Raw genomic sequence first — 17,921 nt, forward strand, 5'->3', positions numbered from 1 at the left:
TCTCCTGTGGTTTACATTGTCATTTGCTAAACATCTTCTGACAGGCTGTTTACCTTGGCTTGTAGTTTTGTGACCTTTTTGTGGCTTCCCTCTGGAATTCCACAAATATATCAATGAATGGGAGAAGAAGAAACCCATGAGGTAAAACACTTCATCATATCAGGGATACTGGACCTTTCCTTTCTAGATGTGTGCTAGACAAAAAATCTAGTACACTCATTAAAACGGTCCATGAAAGGCAAAATATGCTTTTCCTTCCCCCTTCGAAAATAATGGGTTTTTTGTTGGTTTGGTTTGGTTTTAATGAATAAATAGGAAGTTGATAACAGTCCCTGTCTCTTTTTTCATAGTGTCATGTGGAACACTATAATAATTTTTTTCCAACTTGTTTAAAAGTACATGGAATTCCAAGGTTTTCCTGGTGCTTTCCTGTCCTTGGTGCACATCAAAATATCTACCTTAGTGGTAGACCAAAAGCATTCAAGGTTCCCTGGCAGTTCACCAGACAAACTATTATTAAATAGAGTGTAGATGGTTTATATTTGGACAGCTTCAATTTTGGAAACATTGGAAATGTCAAAAACTGTCAATATGAACATAACATATTGATCATTTAACACTATTTTTCTAAAGGAAAATTTCTTCTCCCTCTTTCACCTCCATTTTAAATATTCTTTCATTTTTTGCTCCTGAAATATTAGATTTTTTTTTAAGCTTTGAGTTTCCATCATTCAGCTTAATTTTGTATTTGTATAGACAAAACTGTAAGGGCATTGATGACACCTTATATAGCCTTCACCTCTTCTATCACCTTTAAACCAGAGCTGTAAGTAGTCATATTGCTTTGTGAAATAAACACTATATTTGCACACAGAGGAAAGTAAGAACAAATGTTTAGTTTGAAAATACCCAGCTCTCCAGTAATGCTCTGATAGGCAGATTCGGGTTTATCTGGGTGGAAAAAGGAACATGACCAGGGCACTCACATCCATGGCGTGTAATGGCAGACCTGATCTGTTTAACCAGCCTTGTTACCCCCACAGATCAACATGCTGTAGGGCCTGCAACAAAAATGCACAACAGGACAAGGGGAACACGAAGATTCTGACAAAGGGCAGGAGGAAAACAGGAGGAACCCAAGACAGAAGAAGGCAGAAGAGGAGAGAGCAGCATGCTGGATTAAAGAAATAAAAGTGGATTTCAGTCAAACTACAAAACCTACAGACATCGCACTTGTCAAGAGTGTACTGCACGGTTCACTCAACAGATGGAGAACTTCCTTCTTTTCTGCTAATATTACCAATACTGCTCCTCTCACTGAGGCTAAAGAAAGTTTTCCTCAAAGACCAAGGCACAGAGATACAAAACACATCACATAAGATTAAAATCAAAACAATACAAAATTTAAATAATTTGTAATAATGAAAATACAGGTACTAGTGCAATATTTTTCTATTTATGTAAAAGGAAATCTTACTTTTTGTATTTTTTCCCTTCAATATTTATTTTCATTTCAAATGCATTTATTTATATCACTCTGTTTTGTATTTTTTGCCAGACAACAAAATCTACATGAACGTCAGACTGAAAAATATTGGCCCATTCAGCCTAGTCCTTCATTCACAGAATCACAGAACGTTAGGGATTGGAAGGGACCTCAAAAGATCATCTAGTTCAATCCCCCTGCCGGAGCAGGAACACCTAGATGAGACCACACAGGAATGTGTTCAGGCGGGTTTTGAATCTCTGCAGAGTAGGAGACTCCACAATTCCCCCTGGGCAGCCTGTTCCAGTGCTCCGTTACCCTCACTGAGAAGTTCATTCTCAAATTTAAGTGGAACCTCCTGTGTTCCATCTTGAACCCATTACCCCTTGTCCTATCACTGGTTGTCACCGAGAAGAGCCTGGCTCCATCCTTGTAACACTCACCCTTTATATATCTGTAAACATTAATGAGGTCACCCCTCAGTCTCCTCTTCTCCAAGCTAAAGAGACCCAGCTCCCTCAGCCTTTCCTCATAAGGGAGATGCTCCACTCCCTTAATCATCTTGGTTGCCCTGCGCTGGACCCTCTCCAGCAGTTCCCTGTCCTTCTTGAACTGAGGGGCCCAGAACTGGACACAATATTCCAGATGTGGTCTCACCAGGGTAGAGTAGGGGGGAAGAAGAACCTCTCTCGACCTACTAACCACCCCCCTTCTAATACACCCCAGGATGCCATTGGCCTTCTTGGCCACAAGGGCACAATGCTGGCTCATGGTCATCCTGCTGACCACCAGGTCTCTTTCCCTTACACTGCTCTCTAATAGGTCATTTCCCGACTTAAACTGGAACCTGGGGTTGTTCCTGTCCAGATGCAAGACTCTACACTTGCCCTTGTTATATTTCATTAAATTTTTCCCCGCCCAGCTCTCCAGCCTGTCCAGGTCTCGCTGGATGGCCGCACAGCCTTCTGGCGTGTCAGCCACTCCTCCCAGCTTAGTGTCATCAGCAAACTTGCTAATAGTGCACTCTATTCCCTCATCCAAGTCATTGATGAATATGTTGAACAGTACTGGCCCCAGCATCGACCCTTGAGGCATGCCACTAGATACAGGCCTCCAACTAGACTCTGCCCCATTGACCACGACTCTCTGGCTTCTTTCCTTCAGCCAGTTCACAGTCCACCTCACTACTTGATCGTCCAGACCACAGTTTAGCTGTAAGGATGCTGTGGGGGACTGTGTCAAATGCCTTACTGAAGTCATTCAGTCCAGTAAATACGAAGTTCCTGAAATCATGAACCCCTAGCAGTGCACACCAGTAAAAGTCAGCTGTTAGCAACTCCTTTAGCCAGCCAGAGGGAGGTGACAGAGAAAAAACCCAGATGATACAGAAAACAAATTTCCTAGAGAAAGGGAAGGGAGAAGGTGCCTTGGCTGAAATGGTCACCCTGTGGTAGCACCAGCAAATACTCCATGCAGGGCAAAAATTGAATAAAAATGATTCTGGAGAAAAGATAATGAAACAGCAATTAAATAAATTTCCATGGTAGTACCTGTAGTTGCTGATCTTACATATAACTGTGTTTTGACAGTCACTGGAAAGAAACAGCATACCCAGATATAATTCAAATAAATAACTGATGAGGTCAGTTTTTTGTACTCAGAAAATGATGTTTAATTATACACAAACATCACTTCCAGCAATAGACATCACTTCCAGCCAATACTGCAAATGAACATAAAAACCCCAAGTATCCTGCCATGTCTACATTTTCCATGAAATAAAGATACTCAAGGTATAAACAGAGAACATTCCTAACTGCCATTCACCAAATATGGATTGTAGTTTCCACGCCAACCAACTTTGAATACATCTATTTTAGAATATGCAGTACTGTACATTAAGAACTGCCTTATGGAAACACGGATTCATTCACAAATGTTATATGGTTGCCATGGTTCTCTCTGTTTAATCATTCCTCATACAGATTAGTAACAGCCTGAGGCTTCTAACACAACCACACAACTCTTTCTGTATTTCTACCTTGTTATTTAAGATACACTAAAAAAAAGTTTAATCCTTAGATTTCAATTTTGTTCCCCTTCATTCACTGTCAGCCACTTTGATCATAAATATACGTTTACAACTCTGCAAATGAAAGGGAAAACAAGACAGAGTTCAACCTTCCAAATTCTACTCTTCAAACATTTGAACACTTTTCATGAAATGGATGCTCTGGTTTGATTTGGAGAAATTAACTGTTGCACTACCACTCTCCAGTGTACCAGAAAACATATTTCTATTTTCTGTGGGTCTGCTGAAAATTTGAGGCATCATGTGAAGCTAAGACCTTCACATTTTGTGTAATAGCTTTTGTTACTTGGTGAACTAGAGTCAAAGCACTTAATGCAAAAAACAGTCCAAAACCAAATAAATTAATCTCCTCCCCTTCCTCCCCAGAACTCTCCTTTGTATCAAAAACTTCCTTCAGTGATAACTGGTAAACTGAGTACTGCTGAAAACATATCTTTTCCCCGATGACTATTAAATTGACATACAAACGTCTCTAGGAAATAGATCATCATGACTAGTATCTAGGCATACTAGTAAGTGCTTGAGGATCTCCGTCTTAAGCACACTAATATCCTGTAGTGTCTGAGGGGAACTTCTGCCTTTTGGAGAAGAAAGACACTTGACTTTTCCACAAGAATGAGAAACTGTAAACTAGATACATTGGTAAACGTACTTCAGGCTCTAAAACAAAACAGTTCTATATTCAGACAGCAATACTGTAATTATTCAAGCATATGTTAAACTACTGATTACATACAAAGCATGTAAATAGATATTTTCATGAATAGAACAAGCACAGAATTCTGACCTTGATAGCCTGTGCTACAAATTTATAATAGTTTAACTTCTATTGATACATTATTTTAAGCACCTGAATAAGAATCTTACAGAAAGAGACCCTAAAATCCTGCAGATCAAAAGCGGAGGTAAGACGGAAAGACAGTTTCCCAAACTCCTCCTTTTAAAAGGCTGATTGCCAAATTTCTTAGAAGCTACCTATACTTATCTTTTTTTGTATCAAAGGGTGGCAGGTGATCCCAGTGCCAGTCAAGATAAGAACCATGTTTAGCTCTCCTTAAATAAGGATTAAGTTTGGTCTAAAAAATGACACATTATGGGTAGAACAGTGACACAAACCAAAAACGCACACGGTATTTCCTATCAGCCTTACTATTACTACATGTCAAAGACAAAGATGAATTTGGGAAAATTGAAGAGCTTGGAAAAAACATACTAACACATGTGAATCAGCTTGCAAATGATGCTGCAGTCCATTTATTTACTCCATTTACTTCCATGGGGAGTAAGTCTCTGTGAGTTTCCATTGCTCAGAATTACTATGCTATGCTTACCTTTTTCGTATTTGACTAAAAGTTCTCTTGTAGCCACATAAAATACAATTACTAAAAAAGATTTTCAAAAAACTAAGAAGTCACTTGGAAGGGTAGCCTTTCAAGGACTAGAAAATAGATAATATCTACATGAAACATTTTCTTGTACTGTTTCATCTCCACTCTGTCTGCTTTACCACTACTGACTTCATGTGCGGATTACAGATTTCTTCAGCATCCTGCACAAGTTATTAATTGAAATAATGTATGTAACAAAAATGGTAATAAGACGAGTATTCTTATTGTGCTGCACACTAGTACTCTTCTTCTTCACTCTCTCTCCACCAAGGCATGCCTGTGCAATTTGTTTTTATTATGTAATTATGGTACACCACCACATAGAAACGGCCACCAGAATTCAGAGTCCTACTGCACTGGGCACTTTACTCTCCAAAGTACATTTCCTTTCATGAAGAGGCAGCCCACTGCCCTCAGACAGCGTTCCAGCTCAATATGGATCCTATATCATACAGTACTACACTCTCCAGATTTTGGAGAATGAAACACCTTATCAACTTTTTCCTAGTACTTCTCTGTAAACTGTGGTATATTTTATCTTGAGAATTACAGCAATCATAGTAAGTCACATGTTTCTACTGTACAGATCAATATTTTGTACAAAACCAAAAACTTTAAGGGAGCTCAGTGTTCACGTCATCAACCAAGGCTGTAAAGCGTTCTTTATTATCTACTGTAAAATTTCTACATCTACTCACACTTTCCATTGTGGTCAGTGTATCTATTTCAGCTTCTGTGAATCTATAATCATACTTTTATCATTGTTTTTCAAGCAGCATTTTAAATTTTGATTCTAGTATCCCAAATGGTAACTTTTTCTTTGTGCACAGTTCTTATTATCCTGGAATATAGCTATGGCTCCAGTCAACAATGTGAAAACTACTGGCTAAGCAATTTCCTAACAATATTCAAAAGCATACTTTAGAAAAGAACAACAAAAAAATTCCTAAAGGGAATTTTTACCATGTGAAGATCCACCCAGGGTAGCGCAGGCAGCACCGCTTCCCTCGAGCACCCGCTGCCGATACAGCAGTATCACACGCCTGCTCAGGTTTCCTCTCTTTCTTTTCCCTCCTTCCTGTCTACCACAATGGAGGTTTGGGCTCTATCTATGTTTATTTAAATGAAAACCCTTTTATTTCTGTAGTCTCACAATACAATAACATAAGGTCTCTTGGCTGCTACACTAGCACACAGGATTTACTAGTCCAGGACAGGCCATTTGTCATGAAGTCCAATATCCTGATTCAGGACAGACTAGTAATTGCTACTTGAACAAAAAGTGAAAAATCCCTGTAATGTAACTAAGTAGTCCCACAACACTGCATGAGGCAGAAAAAATGTGTTCCTAACCTTAGCAGGCGATCAGTTTTTACCTAAGGAGTATAAGGAGTTTACCTAGTTATAAGTTAATGGTCATAAAATCCTGCACTCCTATTTTTAATCCAGCCACAGCATATTAATCAAAGGCTAGCCAGAAACAGTACTTAATAATTGCTGCTAGCTTACTGGTCTCCCTATTCTCATGTTACTGTCAGAAAATGAAAAGATCTATTTATTTTACCTTATGAAACCTCTAGGATACTCCTACATGACCATCTAAACCTTTGTATCAATAAGTAATCTTCCCTGTTGCAATTTCTCATGCACATGCATCTTCTCAGATAGCCTGATGATCCAATGAGACCAGATTAATGTAAATTACATTACATTTCACTCCTACTTTATCCTAATGGAGCAGCATCAAGTGCAAGGCAGGACTGTTACAGATTTATCTGCCTGACAATATTTGCCAGCAATATTATCTAACTACAATTTAATGTGAGCAACATACTTCGTTAAAACATTGATGATACACATAAAGAAGTAACCACAGCATCTAGTGAGAGGGAGAGAGGAAAGGAGGAGAAGAAGGGGAGGTGGAGAAAAAAGAAAAGCTGCATAACAGGTGAAGAAACTCAACTGTCCATCTGGTAATAGGACAGTTGGTATGTCTGCTGTTCCTGCTGATTAAACAGGAGAAAGCTGCTTATAAACCTGACAGTGAGCCCATAGGCTTAACTGTACTTAGACTTCCAGTAACCAGAAAATATTGGGGAGGGGGTGCATACTATGTATACGCTGGAATATGTAGGCACTACACAGGGTAACTTTAGGTTACGCTGTTGGACCCGCCCTTGAAGCTTGCATTTCTCTTGACATCAGGACAGAAAAGACCCACACCAAAACCCATGGGTGGCTGCAGGGTCTGTCTACATCCCTGTGCTCAGGTCGTCACAGCTCACAGCATGTTTTTGTGCCCGCTTATAATACACATTTACTTTTATCCTTTAATAAGTGGTGGTGTGGGAGCAGGGGAACTGGTCCCAAAGTACCCAAGAGAGACACTTTTTCAAAGAAAATCACTTCAGTCTACATCATTAGAAACACAGCCAACTGTGGTAACATGAAACAATTTTAGAAGCAATAAATTAGGATTAGGACCATTTACAAAAATATTTTGATACCGTGAACATAGTTTACTTTATTCAAACAGCTTGCTTGAGACTGAGAAGACCAGAAAGGAACTTTAAGGAGCCTAAAATGTTTTTTAAGTCAATGAGTGTAGTCTCCAGTGTGAAAAAGGAGTAAGGGATTATGTCAACTGCCCACTCATCAGCAATCACTCTCCTAACACTCCTCTGGGCTGTGAAAATAGATTTTAAATTACTTGGAAACAATATCCACTATGGTGTCCTCTAGCAACAGTGGATACTAAAAATGAATGCTGGGTTTACTGTAAAAGAGGGCAAAGCGGGCAAGAATGCAGTGATAGCCCTTAGATTAGTGTAGCACATCCTGCTGATGGCATCATGTAGGCTGTGTTGTCCTCCTGTCCTGCTCAGAAAAACATCTCCTTCTCTTTTCCTTTCTCATGTTACACTCTGATTTACTTAGAGAGCATCATTTTGCAGCTATAAAGCTTTTCTGCAGAACTGAGTTTACTCTTTTTGAAGTTTAGGAAACATGTGTTACAGAGTAGTCTCAGTTATAACTGTACTACATTTTGGTTTTCTAATTTTTATCTTCTTTTACTGCTTGCAATGCCTGCTTTGTCACATTTATAAAGCTATTACCATGAGAATTGAAAACAAACTTTTACTAAGCAGCAGAGAACCCAAAGGAATGTGTATAGTTCTGGTTATAGTACACACCTTTGCTGCAGTGTGAACTACAGACAGTAGCTAAAACAGCAGAATAGGACCAGCTGAAAGATTATTTAATGCTCGAATCGTTTGGTGATCAAAGTGTCACTTTTTTACGGAATCATCAACAATCTAAAGAAAGAGCTTTTTTAAAAAGTAAATTAAAAAAAAAAAATACAAAGGGCCACGCTTTTGCTCAATTAAATCAGAATAGAAACAGATCCAGTTCTTTTGATGCAAAAAACCACTCATTTTTCTCTTCAAAACATAGGAAAGCAGGATGCACGAGTCTATTGGACTCTTCTGCATTTCTGCATTCATTAAATTTAAATAATATTGTTAAAACTGAACTCACGTGGAAAAAAACCAAAACCTTTGTGTTATTAATCTTTTTTTTTTTTCTTTTACATATAAGGAACAATTTTTAGGTAGCCAAAGGACTTTGGTCCTAAACTAATGTAACTTCTTGAAAACTTTGATCCCCATCCCACACTCTCATCCTCCATTGAAATCCATTCAGGATTTAAACCTCTCTTGAACTGGTATCACTATTCAGTTATCTTGCAAATGGATTGAGCAACTTCAAATTAAAATAACTAACAAATGACCCTGCAAATACCAGAGGAAATTGCTCCACCAACTTCTTTAGCACAAATTTTATGGTATTTTCTACACACTGCTCCTAAAACACTACCTCCCTGCCACCAGAAAAACATCAATTTTGCTACCAAGGACTTTAGCTTAAACTAGCTTTTTCATAACAATTCTTTCCTATGACTATTTTGATTAATCTAAGGCACTTGAATGCTAGCATTCATCCCATCCATTTAAATTTTATGATCCCCTTTCAGACTTAAAAAGGAAAAAAAAGTTCAACAAGTAATTTATGTGTTGGCAAAAAAATAGAAAAAAAACCCCCACAACCCACACCATACAGTCACACACAAAACCACAAACATAAGCATGAAAAGAAATGGTGTTTGAGGAATGAGAGTTCATATGCTTTTTATAATTCTATGTATTAATGGAATCAATCCTACCCAAATGATCCAAATGCATCTGACACACACAACAGAGCTATAACAAATTTTAACTTTGGTATGACTTTACTTTTGCTGAAGAAGTTATAGCCAGTGATGAAAGAGACATTTAAGTATCACTGATATGTGGAGTCACCTAAATAGAGGCTAGCCTACCTATATGTGTAGCATCTCATAAAAAAACAGGTGGCTAAAATTGAGCACAGTGAAAATCTAAGGCAACAGCTGTAAGAAAAGAGCTTTAAAGACGGGTCTTCACCAAAACATTTCTCTCTGTTCTCAGAGTCTATGGTTTTCGTGCTGGCTGTCTTTTTTTCCAATTTGAAGCCTTAGACATTTAGGAGGACTCACAGTATCACAGTATCACAGTATGTTTGGGATTGGAAGGGACCTCAAAAGATCATCTAGTCCAATTCCCCTGCTGGAGCAGGAACGCCTAGATGAGACCACACAGGAACGTGTTCAGGCGGGTTTTGAATGTGTCCAGAGAAGGAGACTCCACAACCCCCATGGGCAGCCTGTTCCAGTGCTCTGTTACCCTCACTGAGAAGAAGTTTCTTCTCAAATTTAAGTGGAACCTCTTGTGTTCCAGCTTGATTCCATTACCCCTTGTTCTATCATTGTTTGCCACCGAGAAGAGCCTGGCTCCATCCTCGTGGCACTCACCCTTTATATATTTATAAATATTAATAAGGTCACCCCTCAGTCTCCTCTTCTCCAAACTAAAGAGACGCAGCTTCCTCAGCCTTTCTTCATAAGGGAGGTGCTCCACTCCCTTAAACATCTTTGTTGCCCTACGCTGGACCCTCTCCAGCAGTTCCCCGTCCTTCTTGAACTGAGGGGCCCAGAACTGGACACAATATTCCAGATGTGGTCTCACCAGGGTGGAGTAAAGGGGAAGGAGGACCTCTCTCGATCTACTAACCACCCCCCTTCTAATACACCCCAGAATGCCATTGGCCTTCCTGGCCACAAGGACACAGTGCTGGCTCATGGTCATCCTGTTGTCCACCAGGACCCCCAGGTCCCTTTCCCCTACACTGCTCTCTAATATGTAATTTCCCAACCTATACTGGAACCTGGGGTTGTTCCTGCCCAGATGCAAGACTCTACACTTGCCCTTGTTAAATTTCATTAGGTTATTCCCCGCCCAACTCTCCAGTTTGTCCAGGTCACACTGGATGGATGGCAGCACAGCCTTCTGGCGTGTCAGCCACTCCTCCCAGCTTAGTGTCATCAGCAAACTTGCTGATAGTACACTCTATTTCCTCATCTAAATTGTTAATGAATATATTGAATAATACTGACTCCTCACTGTTTTCTGAATTTTCAAATAGAGGTGGCAGCAGCACACTCCTGCATCTTCAGAATCAGGGCAGGAGAGGAAGGCAAAGAAAAAAAACATATATCCCAGCAGCCCAGCCACTTCACAACATGAGTTGCCATGAACATTGTCTGCACCAGTTTCTCTTTAAATATAGAGTACATTTAAATGTCTTTGTCCAGTTATTCAGAGCTAACTTGAACTTTGCACTTACCCTAGAGATAACTTCAACCTTCTGTTATCACAGTCCACCAGAATAATTTAAGACTGTCTGACAGTCCATCAGCTGTCCAGAAAACAATCTCTTGGGAACTAGATCTTGATAAGGAACTCACTGCCCAGAATTGATATTGTATGTGAAGAGTTACATTTTTTCCCTGAATTTATGCTTGGTATTAGTAAGTTCTTCACACATACATCAATATTGCTTCTATAATGCACTCAAGACAAAACGAACATATATATATTTGTCCCCAGGGTAAGTAGGAGGGTTGAATTTAATCTTTCTAGAAGAAAAGATGCTAAAATTCTTCTTTCATGCATGCACTCTGCCGATACCATATGGTTCTTCCATCACAAGGGGCTAAACAAAAGCAAAATACCTGTCCTCATTTTTACTGAGCCACTTATGAGTTGCAGTTATGCATCCATATTTTACTCCACATGCTATAATAGATGTACTGATTTTTAGTAATTACAAGAGAGGAAGCATATGGTATAAGTTACTCATTGTGTCTTATATTACACAGAAACGTCAATTCAGAAAATTACCTAACAAAATATTTAACCTTTTTATTGTGTTTACCATAATTTATCACTGCATAGTATGCGCTTAACACAATTTATGTAAAAAAAAAAAAAAAAAAAGACAGCTAAGCAAATATTTTCTTCTTTACAGCCCTCGACTAAAGACAGTGTCTATATGTTTTCTTTACAGCCCTCGACTAAAGACAGTGTCTATATGTTTCTTTTTAATACACTTGTTTTAGTCTTGTCAGACTGAGCCAAATCTATTAACTTTTTAGCCTTTCTCAACAATTTCCTGATGATAGGATCACATATGACTGTTGAAGCCAGTTGGATTACAGTTTCTACCACAGAACCTTGATATTCTCTGAATGAAAGGGAATAGCTTGGGCACAGTTCAGTCACAACAGATATGAATTGAAGGCAAGTAGCTTTCAGAAACATTCAGGAAAAGGAAGTTTGTGAATTTAATGCATATGCTTCTAATCTTAAAGCATCATCCTAAGAGCTGTCAGAGGAAGAACACTGACAGTATTAAGAGTTAAGTATTTAATTTGATGAAGAGGAAAAAAAAGTCACAGCACTACTCACATAGATTTTATCCCATGTTAACACTGACATCTGCCTTCAGCTTAACTAATTTTCTTCAGGTAAAAAGTTCTGCATACAGCAAATAGTAACTAGACAAGCTTTGTGAATTCTTTCAGAACATTATAGGTAAATGCTTCAGGTATATATTAATAGATTAATGTATGCAGCTACTAAAATCCACCCTTCCACCTCTCTGACTTTGGTTCATACTTTAAATTATTAGACTACTGAAGAGATCTGGAAATTAGTATAGATATCCAAACCTGAAGATGATGGTCAAATGGCATCTATTATTTAACTATCAGTTGGTTCCACATTCTTCTACTCATAGATTTTATCCTGATGATCTTATCTACAGTAATGGCACTTTGGATTTATGACACATTTCAGTGTTTTATTATAGATAATAAAAGTCAAACAGACTGTAATCATCTGATTATTAGAAAGAACAGCTGCAATCACCACTCAGATGAACAACTAGAGCCATTCTGTGCACAGGGAGAGGGCAAGTTTGGCAGATGTTACTAATATAGGCAAGATTAGCTTTTTTCTTTTCCTTTTGCAGCCTTGTGTTGTAATGCTCCAGTGTACAACCAGCTCACAACATCAGACTGCCTGTTAAAGGCAACTGGAGCACCCATGTTCTTCCTGGAAGAAAGCTAAATCTGTGTCTGCCTGTCACAGAGGAGTTCATACCAAAGTTTTTAATCACTGCATGCTTTCAGAGAGAGAAAGCAACAAATCTGGACAACAAGAAATAAGTGAATAAAAATCAGTCCCTCCTGGTCAAGGAAAGTGAAGGCATCTTGCTGATGGTAGGAGCTGTGAGGCACAAAAGTCTAATGGTCTCAAGATTAAAAGTGTTGAGGGGCTAGCATCATGAAAATAATAACTTGTCATACCATCTATCATATCAGCAGAAGAAAAGCTGCTGCTTTTCTTCATCAGAAAGGGTGGACACAGAGAATGTAAATCCACTATGCCTCTCTCAGCTAGAAATTCCCTTATGTATTGAAAATACACTGCCATTTCTATCATCCAAACAGTACCGTACAAAACAGCAAGGAGATTGCATTCTTCTCCTGTTTTGTTTGTTTGGTTTGATGGGGGATCTTTTTTTTCAGAACCTTTTGCTTTTGCAAGTCACAGCCAAAATCAAAGTATACAAGGGTCATATTCCTGCAATGTTACAGGAAATGTAAAACCAGGACAAAAATCACGTGGAGAAATACAGGCAAAATAGCAGAAGTTTATTCTTAAAAAACCTATGACTTTAACTTTGTTTCCAAAACATAGCAATCATGCTTAAGACTGGTGAGAATTAGCACAACAATTAGGACTATGCATATTAATGCTGTTCCAGATGAGGCTGGGTCAGCATTGCTGGTCATAAACATAGAATTTGCTGTAATGTAAATACTCTGCCTTCATAAATACTATAAGTTGATTTGGAAGTAGAAATGGAACAGAATAAAAAGCCATACAGGATCACTCTGATTGAGATTCAGTAGAGTATTTAAAGTGAAAACTGGACTGGTATATTGAAAGTATCTGCAAAATGTAATATTTGTTCTGGATGAAACGACCTCACAGAATAGTTTGAAATATCAGAACTGACTTTGGAGAAATCAGGTCAGCCAGATACAGGCAAAAACTTGCTACAACTTCATCTATGATGTTTCTTAATCACCACTACCATTGTTTTCCTGTTATAAGACTTTTTTTGCTTACCATAGCTCTATATAGATGAATATATTGGTTTTGGCTTTGGTTGTTGTGGGGTTTTTGTGTGTTGTTGTGTTTTGTTTTGTTTTGTTTTTTTCCTTTTGTGGTTGTTGTTGTTGTGGTGGTTTTTGTTTGTTTGTTTGGTTTGGGGTGTGTGTGTGGGGGGGGGGTGTTTGTTTTTTCATATGTGTGAGCAACATTTGATTTACTATGAGATTTAAAAGCTGCTAATTATCTTAAAATAACACACTCCAACATATTCTCTCACCATTCCAGTGAGCTGACACTACATGCCGTTATAGCCTACAGCAATGACTGGGAAAACTCTGGCATCACATAGAATGTGGAGCTTATTAGGGAGGTAGTGGAACTGAAAACTGTGACAATGACCACAGCAGGTAACTCATGAGGTCCTCTCACACACTATGGAAGGGGGAGAAAGATATCCTGGTACAAACGGTACACTGTTCCGTAGAAAATCTAATGTTACTGGAGTGCAGTTTTAACTTAGTTTCAGTCTTAGGTCAGAAGCAAAGGATCATGTCACTGTAAGGTATAGAGTTATAATACATTAACTTCCATGTCATATTTTATGCTGTCCTTTGTCAAATTAACTTGCCTTTGGAGAAACCATTGAGTTGTCTACAGCAACAATAGTTATTTGTGTGTTTTGAGATGGCAGAAACAGAGTGGAGTAACAAACAGTACGGGATGCAGTCAATGAAAAACCTTAGCTTTTCTACAGAATGTACTGGAAAAAATTAAATAGTTTTATTAGGAACTATAAGCGATAAGAACCACAAGACATTATTTATAAAGAGATATTACTCTGATAGCTGGTAACTTACTGGCCTGTGTAGAATTGTTTTACATATATAAACTCTGTATTTTAGATTTTTCCTCAACTTATCAATAATTTATGCTCCCTCAACATCAAAACAAGGTACACTTTCTTTTCTGGGTTTATTACTGAATTTATTTTTCATAGGAACCTAACTCCTTTTTTTTTTTTCCTTTTGGTTAAAAACAACAATATAACTCTCTTTTTCAGAGGGTCATATCTTCCCAGCCAAAAAGCCCAGTGTGTCCTCAAAAGTGCACATATGAGGAATCACATTTATACAAGTTCCTGGTATCCCTACACAAATACAAACACGATAAGATTATGATCAAGGGAAGATTATTAGTGACTTATTACTGTTTCTTAATTTGACCAGAACTTTTGTATTCAGTACATTGTTTACTTAAAATAAATGTACTCCCATTAGAAGACTAACCTAGTTATAATATTAAAAATATTTTAACTTATCTTACTTTTTTCTTTGCAAGTGGATGAATGAGTCACCCTACCTGGATTTTCTTTGACTTGCCACTTCACTCTGCCATATGCAAAGAAAAGAAAAAGCAAGCTAAGTTTTCATTTAAAGAAAACAATTATTGTGCAAAGGGAGTGCACTCATCTGAGCAAACATATGTTTATAGTACTCAGTATTTTAATTGTATTTGACATGGCCTTGACAATTACTCCCTTCAGAATTATGAAGGAAAGACATCTGTCTATCTGTTATAAAGCTCAGCTCCAAAAAGAAATTAAAATTTTGTATCAAAAGGTTATTCAAGATATAAACCCAAACAAATATTAGTTAATTAGAAAAACGGAAGGCAAGCAAGAATCAAATCAAATGTGTATACAAGGTATTTAAAATCAAAAATCCCTAACAGGAAAACAAACAAACAAAAAAACTACTTTGAAAGAGAAATCTCGTGTGAAGTACCTCTCCAGGAATACATCAAGAGGATATGCCATTCAAATGACATATTTTATCTGTTACTTAATTTACTGAAAAGAGTTCAAACAACATACGACTATTCACACATCAGGGATTTTTACGATGTGTTGCTGTGATGGCAGGCAGATATAGGATACAAGAGTTTGGGAAGCCTTCCCTTTCACCCACCCACAGGGAGCATTTATAATGCCAGCCCCTGCTGCCTCACAAAATATCTTTACATGATCAATCAGATATCTTCGTCCAGAACTACATCCATCCCAATGCCTATTATGTCACAGTTGAATAAATGTTTTCTAATATCCAACCTAAACCTCACCTGGTACAACTTGAGGCCATTTCCTCTCTTCCTTTCACTTGCCACTTGGGAGAAGAGACCAGCACCCTCCATACTACAACCTCCTTTCAGGTAGTTGTGGACAGCAATAATGTCTCCCCTCAGCCTCCTTTTCCCCAGGCTGAACAGCCCCAGCTCCCTCAGCTGCTCCTCACCAGCCTCCAGACCCTTCAAAACTTTTGAGAGATTAAATATTTATTTTTTTCTTTTTCATAATGTATCTGTGGGCCAGATACTGAATGCAAAAGGAGAATGGAGGACCCCAAAGCTTTCAATCATGAAATCCTTCTTTAGCAGTGAAAAAAAAGTCATAAACTAATGATTTAAAAGATGCATTTTATAAATATATTGGCATGCAGGTCTGACATATTTGCAAAACTCAAGCAACTTTTTTGTTCCATCCCCCACCACTTCGTTCAGATTTTTCTAAGTTAAAGTAACTTACTTGCAAATGTCATCTTCTGGGTCCTCAAGCCCAAATCTTTCATCAAAAGTAAGCTGTATCCATACATTTTCATCTACTGCTACTAATCTCCACACTAAAACAGTATTGCGTGGGTATGTGTGTGGAAACTTGGGGCTGTGAATACTTCCATTAGTAGTCACAGTAATTATCTTCTCATGCTGAGGATCCTGCACACCTATAGTAAAGAGAGAAAACGGATGCATGAATACTCATTTCTTCTCCTTTTCCTAAAGTGTTTGTACAACACGCAGATAAAAACGCTGTTTTGTTCTCTTTATCCTGCAAGGTATTTCTGCTTGGAAAATGTATTTAGTAACAACCCCAAAGTGATAAATATTAATTTGCTGGCAAAAGGCTATTCAACCCTAAATCTCAACTGCTATTCTGAAAGCGGAAGAGAAGTTCAAGTGGAAATAACAGAAATGTGACTGCAAACACCTGAAGGCAAAACTGTACTCCTGACAGACACTCAGCAGCCCAAGGGACCACATCATGCCGCCTGCTGCAGGTTTCAGTTCTTTACTACTGGAGAATGCATGGATATCATACGAGGGTACAGAGATAGGTCTGCTCACACCTGCCACAGAAGGGATGGTTTACATTTTTTTCTTGTTAAAGGAGACTATCTTATGTTCATTGAGTTTAGTGATAAGGATTTTGATGGCTTCCTCCTTCCTGAGGATTGTACCAGAACAAAGTTATCCTAATACAGGACTGCAACTGGGACATACTTGGAAATTTGAGAAAGTCACCAAGTGTAAGAAATTAGGTGTTTAATGACAAGCCTCAACTGAGGGCATTCCTCAAAATTCTTCACATCATTGTGAGACTAAACATATGTAAAATTAAATGCATGTTTTACAATGCAGCAGCAAATGAATTCAAAAGAAATAAGCCAACAGCAGTTGATTTTTAAAGCACACAGGAACACTGAAACTACTTAAAAGACCTCCTCACATTATGAACTCGTAACTACAAGAAGTTACCAAAAGGAAAGGACTCCTTTAGTGAGCAGCAGCTGTGCCTTTCAGAGCCCAAACAACTCTCTTCACAGTAAATCAAGAAACCTCATTCTCAAGTGCCCAATAGTCACAGGAATTCACATTCAACAGCTGGAATCAGTTCATATGGAATATTTAGCTGCAAAAAAAGCAGGCAATGACTTAACATTGTGACATACAATGGCGATGTCTCTAAGCTACAAGATTTAATTCCGTCAAATGAAAATAATCCTCCTTATGCTACAGCACATTACTTTTACTATTTCTGGCTTTTTCTAAAAACCTGTATAGAGTCAGATTTGACATTTCATTCAGTAAAACACAGGAATTCTCAGAGTTACCTATTAATAATTTTAGTAAGGAAATAAGCTTGTAGTTTTGTACTCGAGAGTTATTACTATTATTTTGTTTTCAGTTATTCATTGTCTTTTACAGTTAGATACTTTATCTTATCTTTCTGATTGCTTTATAACTGATATTATAACAAATATTCATATGAAGCTATGTAAGACATATGATTCAGTCTCCAATGAAAACATACACTGCAATTGTACCTTATTATAGCTAAGTGTAAAGGCTGACAGCTAAATGAATGTACTGCAAGAAAAGAAGGCCATAGAAACAGCATCGCTATTTTAAAAGAATTAATCTTTATTTAAGTGTAATTTAAACTCTGATGGAATCTTGCCTTCTATTCTGATGGACTGGTGCCTTTTACTTGTGGTATAAAAACAGTAAAGTGTAATTTC

The 17,921-nt window shown here is 38.0% G+C and overlaps 1 protein-coding gene across 1 annotated transcript in view; it reads right to left on the reverse strand.

Annotated features, from left to right (window-relative positions):
- Positions 1–17,921, reverse strand: part of PDGFC (platelet derived growth factor C) — a gene marked incomplete at its 3' end in the record, with an annotated part of 131,232 nt that overhangs the window by 38,328 nt on the left and 74,983 nt on the right. The window contains exon 2 of the mRNA XM_080343628.1: positions 16,151–16,346. Within this exon, the coding sequence (XP_080199754.1) occupies positions 16,151–16,346 (196 nt within the window). The remainder of the gene's footprint in view (positions 1–16,150; positions 16,347–17,921) is intronic.

This window comes from Nesoenas mayeri, assembly GCF_963082525.1.
Source record: "Nesoenas mayeri genome assembly, chromosome: 4".
Taxonomy (NCBI): domain Eukaryota; kingdom Metazoa; phylum Chordata; class Aves; order Columbiformes; family Columbidae; genus Nesoenas; species Nesoenas mayeri.